Raw genomic sequence first — 12,776 nt, 5'->3', positions numbered from 1 at the left:
GAGAGGGACGAAGAGACAAAGCTAAAGTGAGGGAGAGTGTCTGCTCCAGCCACCGCAGTCCTCTGCCGTGTGCGTGCGGGCGTCCGTGTTGTTGACCCACCCATCCTTGCCTTGCAGTCTCCCCTTCCTGCAAACCCATCGCCTGAAACTAACTAGCTGTTTTTTCCTGTCTTTTTCTCGCATTCATTTTCTCTGCTGCCTCCGTTCTGTTCCATCAGCCCCATTGCAGCCTGGTAAGACCCAACAAGCGTGTGTTATTTGTGCACACCCTGTTCTTGCTATTGTCTCTTTGTCTCCTGACTCCAGGAAGGGCTATTTCCCTTCACGCCTTGCTGGGTAATAAAGAGATCGTGCTTTCCCTGCCAGCCTAGGATTCCAAATAGGTGGTGTTGCCAGTGGTATAGACATGGCTGATCTCCCACCAAGACTGAGCCGGTTACAGGGCAAGAGGGTCGGTCTAGTTACCTAAGACTGAGGGCCCCTTTTGACAGAGCTTCCTTCTGCTACAAGACTGTTCCCTCCCTGCCCAGTTCATTGATGTGCTTTTCTTACTCCTTCCCCAGGTTAAGTAGCCTGTCTTTGGGAGATTCAGCACCTGAACGCAAGTCCCCTTCCCACCACCGCCAACCCTCTGACACCTCTGAGACAACAGGTAACCTTCTTGGGGCACGAGCACACAGACAGAGGTGTTCACCCATACAGACAGATCTCTTGGTCTTTATATTGAGCTCATACTGTGTACTAGGCAATGTGTTATATGTTTATTCAAATTGCCTTATTCAGACTTTTTATCAACTGGAGAAAGTAGATTTCATTATCCCTATTTTACAGATGAGGAAGCTGAGGCACAGAGGGGTTCAGAACTTTGCCAAGTAAGCAGACTAGTAGGAGTCAAAACTAGGTCCTAAACCAGTTGGGTTTTAACTCTAGAACTCGAGATTCATCCATTACAGAAAGCAGTCCCGCACACCCGCACCGGTGCCCGATGCCTGGTACACACGGATGGAGACAGTGGGGAGTTACATGGTCTGTCATGCTTTTTCCTACGTACTGTATATGGTTGTACATGTGGAAAGGGGAGTTTTCTCTTGTCATTTTTCCTTCCCTGGATTTGGCAAGGGGCCAGCCCTGAGTCACCCTGCACGAGTTACCCAGCTCCGCAGAGAGTCAACAAGCACTGGTGTCCCACCTGCTGTATGCATTGGACTAATTTGATGGAAAACTTCCAGTCTCACTTAGGCTTCAATCCCAGGGCTGCTGCTCTGCAATGTGAGTCTTCAGCCTGGAGTGGGCCCTGCCCCTTCTTTGGCCAGTCTCACCCAAACAGGCCTAAAGAGATAGACATGCACAAGAGAGACAAACATCTCATCACCTCAGAGAAGGGAATTTCTCGCATGGAATACAAAGTAGGTTACAGGTTTTTTGTCAGTCACTGAGGAAGCCATACGCTGAAGTAGTGTGTTTGGACAGGATAAGTCTGAAGGATCTGGTTAGCCTGGAAAGGCTTTCTAGAGGGAGGAACGCACGAGGGCTTTCCTGGATTGGTCTTGGCCTGTGTGCACTAACCTTCCAGTGGCAGCTCCTACCAAACCCCCTTCTTTCTCCTTCTCACCCCTCACCAGGTCTTGTTCAACGCTGTGTCATCATCCAGAAGGACCAGCATGGCTTCGGCTTCACAGTCAGCGGGGACCGCATCGTTCTGGTGCAGTCTGTGCGGCCCGGTGAGTGTTGCGTCCCTCCTGTCTGGACAGTTCTTACAGAGCCACTGTGTATGTGACAGTGCCTATGACTTGGAGAACTTGTATGTGCTTTCTCTGGAGGGCTGGGCGTCCTGGGGCATGAAAGAATTACTCTGGAACTGGTTCCCTGGGAGCATCTGGGGAAGTCTCCACAATGCTGAGCCTCCGGGCAGAATTTCTAGGGATCACACTCCATGCTCGTTTCCCCTGTTGGGAAGTGTGAAAATGGCAGAATAGCCCTCAGGCCATCAGGTAGGTGCCAGGTCGCCCTCCAGGGCAGCTCTTCACCCTGGGTCAGAGGGTGCCTGGAGGAATCCAAGACCCACTACTCACCTTCATGTGGCCTTGCGCGGTGCGCGGATGGTCACTGTGCTGCAGCAGGTCACAGTGGAGATGGGCACGCTGGCCCACATGTGTTTGTAGATGCAGTAACATTAAATAATAAATGACCGAAAGATAAATGATGTGTGTTGGACAGTTCATGGGAGGAAAGGGTATTTGGAAGTTTGTGTTTGGCTAGTTTGTGGTTTGAAGCATAGTCATTCCCCTTGTGATCAGTTTGGGAAAACCTTCTTAGAAGAAGTAGGATTTCAGGAGTACTTTGACTGTAAGCAAATTAATCAGGTATCCAATTATGTGTGAAAGCTTCAGATATTTCAAAGCACTGTCACATGCCAGGTGGTAGAATCATTGTTGTTAAGTGGCCCAGGCTGAAGATGATCAGGAAGGAGATGGGAGTGGGGGAGAGTATGAAGCAAGTATCCCCTAAAGGAGTGAACTTCAGGATAGCAAATGGGACTGGGCACATCGTAGGCTTAAAGAAGAATACAAGGAAAGAGATGGCGAGCAGGCCAGCGTTTTCCCACTAAATACCGTGCAAAATGGGAAGGAAATATACTTTACATAATTTGGGGGAAATATTTGGGATTTATTTATGGGGAAAGTGAAAAGAGAATTTCAAATTTATGACCAAAATGGGGTGTGTGGATCATACGAGGGTATAAATAATTACAGTTTCTTATGTTTGGGAGTTAACCTTTATCAGAGGGAGGATTGTTTTTCATATCCGAAGGTAGAGCTCTGAAAAGATACTTTTATTATTTGCTTCCGTATTGTCTCAAGGTTCCTGGGCTTGGGCGAGGCAGAGCTAGTGGGACGGCCTCTGCAGTCTGTTTGATACGGGGATCCCCTTGGGTGAAGTGGGAGTTCTGCAGTCCTCCCAGTTTTCCTCCTCTTCGGCCTGAGCAGAGTCAGACCCAGACAGGAAAGAACAAAAGGATGGCTTGCAGTAAAATATGAGTTTGGGAAAATATGTGTATGTATGTGTATTTTGGGCAGGAGAGAGGAAGAGACTTCATTTGGATTGGCATTGAAATCACAAGAGTAAAGAGAAATTACAAAGCAGTTGCTATTATCTTTTCCAGATTTTAGATTTCTCAGTTTCTCAAAGTGTAGCCTGTGTTCTACCAACATCAGAATCACCTCGGCACTGGGATGATTGAGATCCTCATTCCTGGGCCCAACCCCAGGAGCACTGTATCACTTTCTGGCAAGGGGCGAAGGAATATGTTTTTTAACAAATTCTCCTGATGAATCTCATGCTTACTGAAGTCTAGAACTTCTGCTCTAATTCCTTTAATCAGAAGAGTTTTTTTTTAATCACTAAGTTATTAGAAGTTACCTCATGTATTTCATACATTCAGGTAAGGGAGCTCTTTCCTCTCCACCTTTAGTTTCTAGATGACATTGTAAGAGTTTCAAGCTACTTGCACGTACTCTTCCATAAATAGCACACTTTACATGAGGGTAGTCTTGATCCCAATGCTGAAAAGCCAAATTGGAATGTAGTCATCACTGTAATTTCTCTTTTTAGACTAGAAACATCTAGATGTGCTTTGTGGGAGTTTTGTTTTGATCAGATGAATGCAACTTACAGATTTAATGATCATCTTGGGGCAAATTTACAAAAACTATAATTTTTATGCTTCTCATGAATTTGTTTTAACATTAGTGTGTCTTATGCTTCCTGGGTATAACTTAAACTAGGACTGTAACTCATCTAAAACTACATTTGGCCCTCCATATCCGTGGGATTTTTATCCGTGAATGCCACATGCGTGGATTCAACCAACTGTAGTTCACTGAATCCGCAGATACAAAACCCACGGATATATACTACGCCATTCTAAATAAGGAACTTGAGCATCTGCAAATTTTGGTATCTGTGGGAGGTCCTGGAACCATTCCCCAGTGGATACCCAGGGACAGCTCCACATGGTGGTCAAAACCACTGCAGCTCCAACTGAGTGATAACATGTAACAATTGAGGCACATTCTGGGCTCCCCTCAGTCACCGTATCGGAAGCTCTTCAATCTGGTCCATTTTCAAAGGAGAAACTGTAAATAGTCTAAAACAATTTTTAACAGAAAATAAAGCAGTTATTATTATCATCTTTAATGATATGACCCTCCAGAATATCTTTATGAACCTCTCAGGGCTTAGGGACCACAGTTTGAAAACTCCCATTGTAGTCCTTTTCTCCATATTCCTCTTAAAAATGATTACTATTTTAACAATTACATTTAATATAGTGAACTCATTCTTCCTACCGGATAGCAGAAATAACTCTTATTTGACCTTGGAACACATCTAGATACATGCAAATAACATACACATACTCTCCCCGGAGCCTGGCCCTGCCTCTCTGCCACCTTGGCCTGGCTCTCTGAAGAGAAGTCTGGCTTCTGAGCCAGGTGGAGAAAAGAGCAAGAGATGTGACCTTATATATTACACGGTCCACTCTAGCCCGAAGGTGGTTGTGTCACTGGAGCAGAATGAGATGTACACCCAGCATTTGCGTACTTAACACAGAGTGTTGAGCAAAAATTTGAGAGGGGAGGTGATCCGACAGGGTCTTTGGTGTAGATTCAGCAACTTCTGGGAGAGGTTGCTGAGCTCTGCTGACCAGGCCTTCTCCTTCCTCACAGGAGGCGCAGCCATGAAAGCCGGTGTGAAAGAGGGTGACCGGATCATCAAAGTGAGTGGCCTTCTCCCTCCACCCCCCAGAGGGCGCCCCTTGGCCCATCCTGCACACTTCTGTTTTGATGCCAGCTGTCAGTCAGCCACTGAGTAGGGGGATGGTACTGTGAGAGCAAGTAGTATAAGGTGACAGAGTATAAGCTAAAATAGCCGGGTTCCGTATTCCAAGCCCTTCTTGACTCTGACCAACTCTATAACAAGTTTTACTATTCCCGTTTCACAAATGACAAAAAATGGGAGGGAGAGATGGAGACTAGTGAACGGTCCCCCGCCTTCGGAGTCTCACGTTGATGGTCTCCCCTCCACACAATGCTAACTTGACGCCCTTGTTAGTTCTGAACTACTGTAACCTGCCTCCCCCGTTCATTCAGAGTCCTAGAAGCATCAGGGAAACCTCAGATGAGGAGACTTCTCGGCCCTCCAGTGAGGAGGAAGCACACTGGGTCGGCTGACATGTGTACAGGCTAATGGTTGAAAAAGTATTTACCAAAAATAAATAGCTGAGTGAATGAATGAACTGTTGAACGAATGAAGCTGCAAGTCTTCTCCCTGAAAACATACAGGCTAGCTGGGAAGACAGAACACGTGGCAGATGTGAACAGGAGCCAATTCCTAATGTGAATTTGAGTAAGCAGGTGACCAGAGGTAGCTAAAGAACATCGGGAAGTGCTCCCTAGGGGAGTGGCATTTGACCTAGTAGAAGGATCCCCAAGGTTTCCACCACCATTACTCAATAATGTCATTTGTCCCCCAACAGGTGAATGGCACCATGGTCACCGATAGGTCACATCTGGAGGTGGTGAAGCTTATCAAATGTGAGTTGGAGAGAGCTGAAAGTGAAAGAAAGTAGGGGAGCAGATGGGCTGGGAGGACGGAGGGGAGTGGGCCTGTTGACCCAAGAGACTTCCTTTGTAGATGTGGGAGGCAGCCAAAGTCACATCTTCAATCTTGGCATGACCATTTTAGACTGTCCCAGTTCCCTGCTGTCATTTCAAGTGGAGACCCTGTTAGTCTCTCATCAGGCATCTTTATTTTTCTACAGATCTTTGCACTGCCATTTAGATCATATTCTACTAAGACTGGTCTCACTCAAATACCGTTCACTCCCCTCTCCCAGTCCCAGGAAACAAGGGAGCAGGCAGCTCCCAGATAGTTATGGGTGGGATGTTGGTTGAGATCTCTACATGAGGAAAGAGAAGGAAGGAATCTTTGTGTTGATGCAGGAAAGGACAGAATTAGAGAATGGGCAGGGCATTAAGAGTGAAGAGAAATTTATCTGCAGAATTACAAGCTTGATGAAAGAAGGGAGAACCCCTTCCTTGTAGCTTGACGCCTGCTGTCCAGAGCAGTACCACTTGAGCAAGCCTCTCTTTGTCTTCCTCCAGCTGGTGCTTATGTTGCACTGACCCTCCTGGGCTCTTCGCCTTCATCCATTGGTGTCTCTGGATCCCAGCAGGACCCAGCCCCAGCAGGAACTCCCCGAGTCACTCCTGTGATCCCACCACCACCGCCTCCTCCACCTCTGCCACCTCCACAGCGCATCACAGGACCCAAACCTCTACAGGTGATAGTCCTCCTGCTCCTCTCCTCATTCTGGTATCCCTTTGAAGAGCCCCCTATGGGGGTGAAAGCAGGTTAAATTGAATGGCATGCTGGTAGGAAGAGACAAGCCAAAGAGCTCATATGAAGGCCATCAAAAAGTGGAGCAAAATGAGAGCTACATTAAAGAGTGTGCCTACCTTGGTGTCCTCTTTCCGTGTAAGTGCATGTGCAGATTTATCAGACAGCAGCATGCAGTGTGTTTCCTAAATGTGTGGAAGACTCTAAGGAGGCCCTTTGAGAATGACCCTCCCCATCGGGGAGAGGGCGCACACTTCCAGGCATGGTTCAGAGACATCTGTAAGGACTGTTGCCATTCATTGGTAGAAGGATATGGAACAAGTCAAGGAGTAGGGGAAAGGCTTCCTGGGGGGAAAAGCTGCTTGGAGGAATAAAATACGGAGCCCAGACTGCAACGGGAGAGAGTCGGGAAAGGACAAGAACAGTAGCGAGAGAAGCAAGGACCAGGGAAAACCTGTGTAGAAGTTAAAGCTGGACAAGGAGCAGATAGGAAATAGGGAACAGGATTTGCTGGTCAGAAAGGACGGACCAGCAAGTCTTGGGAGAGTTTAGAAAGCAGTTTGATACCAGAGGTGATAACAGGCAAGGTTTCAGGAAGTTTGGGGATGAAATCAAAATAAGATTTTATGTTTACTGAATTCTAGTGAGACAGTGTTAAACAAAATGTTCTTATGACCCAGGTTCTACTCTCATAGCTTTCCTTGCCCAGGAATCAGCAGGTAGAAGAGAATAAAATTATTGAGCTGGTCCCCATTGCTCACTACTGTCATATTTTCCATTCTTAGGATCCTGAATTTCAAAAACATGCCACCCAGATCCTCAGGAACATGCTGAGGCAGGAGGAAAAAGAGTTACAGGTAAGGACACTGCTGAGGATAGACTGGTTGTTACCTTAATGGAATAATACTTTATTAGAGCAATCTGCCAATATGTACACTTAATTTGCAGGTCATATCCTATCACAGTAAAACCTTGAAAAGTCACAGGACCCCTAATGAATTGTGATAGGCCAACAGGATTTATGAAAGCAGAATTTGACTGATAGACTGAATAGGGTAATAGAGCTCATGGATAGTAGGTTAGAATGCTGAATTCATAGACAAAAGTGATGAGACAGGTAGGATAAAGTGAGGGAACGTTAGAACTGAGGAAAATCAGTTGGAATTGATCTTGGAAGTTTCTGGAAAGGGAACGCTAAGAGGGAAGGTGGGGGTGGTAGGTGAATGCTGCGCCTGGCTGATTGAGATGGGGGCAGTGTTGGTGGAGGGGATGCAGAGAGATTTCCAGGCCTGGGGAATGAGGTGCAGAGAGAACAAGAAGGTTAATTTGGCTGGAGTGGAGTAACTAGATTCTTAAAACAGCCATGGCTTGCAGCAAGCTCCTTCTCACCCCTTCATTTCAATTCACCAAATTTCTGTAAGTGCCCAGTGTATGTAAAGCCTTGTTTTAGTTCCTGTGGTATACAGAGATTAAAAAGATTAGACAGTTCTTGCCCTCAGCATGTTTACAATCTAATGAGGAAAATTCATATTACAGTAAGAAAGAGAGTGGGAGGAACAAAGAGCTTGCAATAAGAGAATTAAAGAAGAGAACAATTAATGGGGGATGTGGGGAAACTTCACTGGGAGGACTATGTTTCAGCTGGGCGTTGAAGCATTGGACTTCAGTAGGCAAAAGAGATGGGGAAGGGAATGTTAGTGAATGGACAGCACAGGTCAGTGGCACAGAGACATGAAAATACCCTCATTTATTTAACAAACATTGAGTTCCTGCTGTGTGCTGGGTACCGTATGCGTCTTGCAGGAGAGGCAGGGACTGGTGATAGGGACAAAGGTTGGAATGGTTATAAAGATAAATGAGAGATGAACTTTTCTTTTAAGGAATTTATAATCCAGTAGAATATCAATGGATGAGTGAAGAAATAGTCCTATTATATTATAATAAGTGCTGATACTTGTATTTTGACAAATGTTATAGAATAATTCAGACATTGTGGTACTGGTATAAGAATAGACCTATAGAATTTAGAGTCCGGAAATTAACCCATGCATCTATGGTCAGTTGGTTTCTGACAAGGTGTCAACATAGTTCAGTGGAGAAAGAATAGTCTTTTCAACAAATGGTTCTGGGACACCTGTGTATCTCTGTGCAAAGAATGAATTTGGACTCTTACCTCACACAATATACAAAAGTTAACTAAAAATGGATCAAAACTTAAATGTAAGAGCTAAATTTATTTTTAAAAACTATAAAACTCTAGAAGAAAACAAGCAAGTAAATCTTTGACCTTGGATTAGGCAGTGTCATTCTTAGATATGACACTAAAAGCTCAAACAACCAAAAAAAGAAATTAGACTTCATCAAAATTAAAGGCTTTTGTGTATCAAAGGACACTGTCAAGAAAGTTAAAAGACAGCCACAGAATAGGAGAAAATATTTACAGCTCATATATCTGATTAGGGTCTAATACCAGAATATGCAATGAATGCTTAAAACTCGATGCAATTTAAAAATTGGCAAAGGATTTGAATGGACAGTCCAATAAAGAAGACATACAAGTGGCCAGTAAGCACATGAAAAGGTATTCGGCATCATTAGTCATTAGGGAGAGGCTAACCAAAACTATCAGACCAAAACTATGAGATACCACTTCACACCCTCCAGATGGTTAACGCCAAAATAAGAGTTGCTGGTGAAGTGGGGGAGGGTATAGCTCAAGTGGAACAGTGCGTGCTTGGCATGCACGAGGTCCTGGGTTCAGTCCTCAGTATCTCCTCTAAAAATAAATAGATAAACCAACCTAATTACCTCCCCTCAAAAACAGCAGCAACAACAAAAAACCAGTTACGGTGAGAATGTGGAGAAATCAGAGGAATACCTGTTTATATTTTGTCTACATATTCACAACCCTAATCTATTCCCACCATTGATGGTGAAAATATAAAATAGTGCAGCCAGTTTGGCAGTTCTTCAAAATATTAAACACAGAAATACAATCCCATCAGTTCCACTCCTAAGTCTATACCCGAGAGTACAAAACACAAAACCTGTACATGAACATTCATAATAGCATTGATCGATAGCATAATAGCCAACAAGTGGAACCAGCCTAAATTTCCATCAACTGATGAACAGATAAACAAAATATGTTGTATCCATAAAATGGGATATTATTCAGCCATAAAAAGGAATGAAGTACTGATATATGCTTTAACGTGGAAGAACCCTGAAAACGTACCAAGTGAAAGAAGCCAGAGAGAAAAGGCCATATTGTGTATGATTCCATTTATGTGAAAGTCCAGAATAGGTAAAAACATTAAGACAGAAAGTAAATTAGTGGTTGCTGGGGGAGAGGGAGAAATTGAGAGTGGCTGCTTTCTTGTTGGGTTGATGGAAATGTTCTGGAATTAGATAGTGAGAATAGCTGTACAACTCTGAATATACTGAAAATCACTGAATTATATTCTTCAAAATGGTAAAGTTTGTGTTATGTGAACTATATGTCAATAATAATTTTTAAAATGTTTGTAAACACCATTAAAGCTCAAAAGAAGGAATAATGAACTATGCAGTGATCAGAGAAGGCTTCCATGAGATGACACTTGAGTTAGGTTTAGTCTGTTTCACTCTGGAAAGTGCTTTGGGCCTTCAGTACCATGATAAGCTTGGAGTTTATTCTAAAGACGGCAGGAATTGATCAAAGGATTTGAGTAGGGAAGTGATCGTACCTTCAAATCAGTGTTCTTTAGAAAAGTGTGTTAAATGGATTGACAAATGAGGAAACCATCCAGAAGGCTGTTGCAGTTGATAGAAATGATGACAGATTTAACAAGAACAGTAGGAGTAAGAACAGAAAGACAGGGATGGCAATGGGAGACAACTGGAAGAGGGAGATGAAGGAGAAAAAAGAAGAGATGGCCCCAAGTTTGGGTGCCGGGATAGATGGTGATGCCTTTGATGGAGGGAGATGGAGGAGAGGAGCAGGGTTTAGGGGAAAGAAATGAAGGTCAGCTTTGGATGTACTGAGTTTAAGGTGCCCATGGGATGTTCAGATTAAAAGACCATCCACCAGGCACATGGAGATAATAAGGATGAACCCCAGGAGAAAAGACTGGGTTGGAATAGAGATTCAGGTATCCTGAGCATAAAGGTGGTAGTTGGAATTGGGGACTAGATGATATCACCAAGGGCGCCAGTGCAGGGAAGCAGAGAGAGCTGCGGGCAGAGTTTTGGGACTTCTGTGCTTCCCTAGCACACTGTACCAACCTCTGACGTCATGCCAGTTGCTGTTATATTTAAATTTTAATTATTTATTTGTCCTCCTCTGTTGGACTTGGTTCCTCAAAGACAGGGACCGTGTCTACATTGCGTATTCCTCCTGCCCAGCTGGCGTGGGGCCTGGAGTATTCAGCTCTCTGTAAACATCTGTGAAACTGAAGGCTCACCTAGATTTAAGGGAGGAGACAGGGATAAAGCTATAGCTGCGGGGAGGGGTGTGAGGCGACCCAAGACAAGTCGAGTTAAGAAGTCAAAAGAGGACAGTGTTTCAAGGAGGTGGGTATTTAAAGAGGTCTGAAGAGATAAGGACTAAGAGACCATTGGATTCAGCCATTAGGTCATTTCGCTCTTTGCAAGAGTGAAGTGCTGGGAGGAACTGGACTGTGTATTGGAAGGCTAAGAAGTCTGGTTTCTACATGTAGACTGCTGTGTGGAATCACGTGGCTGTGAAAGGAAGGAGAAAAGACAGAGGCAGTGGCTTGAGGAACCATCAGAGTTGATGGAAAGGGTTTTGGTGGAGTGGTTTGTTTTTAAGATGAGAAACTTGGGCATTTTTGAAGGATGAGGGAAAGGAGCCATTAGAAAGACATGTGAGCAATGCCCAAGAAGAGCCCAAGGTATTAACCTTGTAAAAGATTTAGACAGAATTTGTCTTCTGAGGCCGAAGGAAAGGATGGCTGCAGGCGCTTTGAAACAGAGTAAAGTTGGGAAAGTTCTTACCGGGTGATACTATCTGCAGAGAATAAGAGAATGGTTGGGGGCTTGATGGGCGTGGAGAAGATGAAGCAGTATGAGGAATTTGTGGAAGAGGTGATCAGGTAGCAGGGAGGCCCCCGCTGAGCTTAAGAACTATGTGTACCCAATGTCTTTATTTAATTATCTGTCCAGCCAGCTTTACTGAGCATTTCCTTTTGTAGTAAATCTTAATAGCTGCCATGGATTCAGTCAAGTAAGTACGCACCAGACCTTCTGCTAAAGCACCTTACATACATGATCTCATTCAGATCGTGCAGCCGTCCCAGGAGGCAGGTCCCGCCATCTCCATTTCATCAGTGAGGACGTAGTAAAGCTTGCCCAGGTCTCCACAGCTAGGAAGTGGAGGGGCCGGAATTCAGAGCCAGGCCTCCCTGACTGCAAAGCCCAAGCTCTAAAGGCGCATGCTGTGCTCTGCTGTGTGCTGCAAGGATGCTAGATCATTGTCAGAGCGGTTCCCACTGCAGGGCTGGGCACAGGGATACGGGCTTCCCTGGTCTGCACTTCTTCCTCTCATCTGCTGTGATTCTCACGCTGTGTGTGTGTGTGTTTCCTCCTTGGCACTTTTTGTGTGTGCTGGTCTGGCCAGTCACTTAAATGTCTGTCCCTTGAGCAGCAGTCAAGGAAGACCTCATTTAGGATGTTTGCCTTAAGAACAGGTCAGATTAGGACGGGCCTTTGTATTGTGTCTTCTTTCCCCAGTCGCTTCATGTGTTTTGTTTCTCACCATTTTTACCTCTTTCTGCTCCTCAGTGATGGTGAAATAACGTGCGTCTCCTAGGAGGCAGAGATCTCCTTTCTCTCCTCTTTGTTTTGGGATAACTGCCTACTCTCCCCACTGGTGAGACGTCTGTTCTCTACTAACCACTCCTCTGCCTTTTCCCTTCCTCCCTGTCCTCCTCGCCCCTCACCAGCGTATCTGTGAGGTGTATAGCCGGAACCCCGCCAGCCTGCTGGAAGAGCAGATCGAAGGCGCCCGGCGGCGAGTCACTCAGTTACAGCTGAAGATCCAGCAGGAGACTGGTGGCTTAGTGGTGAGTGATGGAAGCGTAGCTCTAGGAAGGGCAGCATGCACGTGGACTGAGGGAGAAATGAGGGAGAAGGCCAGAACAAAGGCTTCCTGAGTCACACAGGACCCCGGGGCTGAGCTAGGGCGTGGTTAGTGTTCTACAAAGAAACAGGTCAGCAGTCCTTTATTTGGCGCCACAGAAACTGAACGCTGTCCTGCCACTTGGGACCCCATAAGGAGGAATAGCCTATTTCTTGTCCTCCAGCAGCTTACAGTTGCAATGGAGACAAATAAATGTGGAATAAATCAGACTGTTGGCCTTAATCTCCTAATTATC

The 12,776-nt window shown here is 45.2% G+C and overlaps 1 protein-coding gene across 9 annotated transcripts in view; it reads left to right on the top strand.

The window, feature by feature from the left end:
- Nucleotides 1–12,776, top strand: part of ARHGEF11 (Rho guanine nucleotide exchange factor 11) — a 96,682-nt gene that overhangs the window by 49,338 nt on the left and 34,568 nt on the right. For 5 of the 9 annotated variants that reach the window (XM_031436036.2, XM_031436034.2, XM_031436031.2 and 2 more), the window contains exons 3-10: nucleotides 219–233; nucleotides 564–652; nucleotides 1,623–1,721; nucleotides 4,728–4,777; nucleotides 5,537–5,594; nucleotides 6,165–6,343; nucleotides 7,185–7,256; nucleotides 12,345–12,464. In XM_031436036.2, the coding sequence (XP_031291896.1) occupies nucleotides 219–233; nucleotides 564–652; nucleotides 1,623–1,721; nucleotides 4,728–4,777; nucleotides 5,537–5,594; nucleotides 6,165–6,343; nucleotides 7,185–7,256; nucleotides 12,345–12,464 (682 nt within the window). The remainder of the gene's footprint in view (nucleotides 1–218; nucleotides 234–563; nucleotides 653–1,622; nucleotides 1,722–4,727; nucleotides 4,778–5,536; nucleotides 5,595–6,164; nucleotides 6,344–7,184; nucleotides 7,257–12,344; nucleotides 12,465–12,776) is intronic. The other 4 variants (XM_031436035.2, XM_031436032.2, XM_031436039.2 and 1 more) reach the window with 2 other exon arrangements.

The sequence above is a fragment of the Camelus dromedarius genome, chromosome 23 (genome assembly GCF_036321535.1).
Source record: "Camelus dromedarius isolate mCamDro1 chromosome 23, mCamDro1.pat, whole genome shotgun sequence".
Taxonomy (NCBI): Eukaryota; Metazoa; Chordata; class Mammalia; order Artiodactyla; family Camelidae; genus Camelus; species Camelus dromedarius.
The sequence above is the reverse complement of the archived record's forward strand: the minus strand, read 5'-3'. Positions and strand labels throughout refer to the sequence as shown.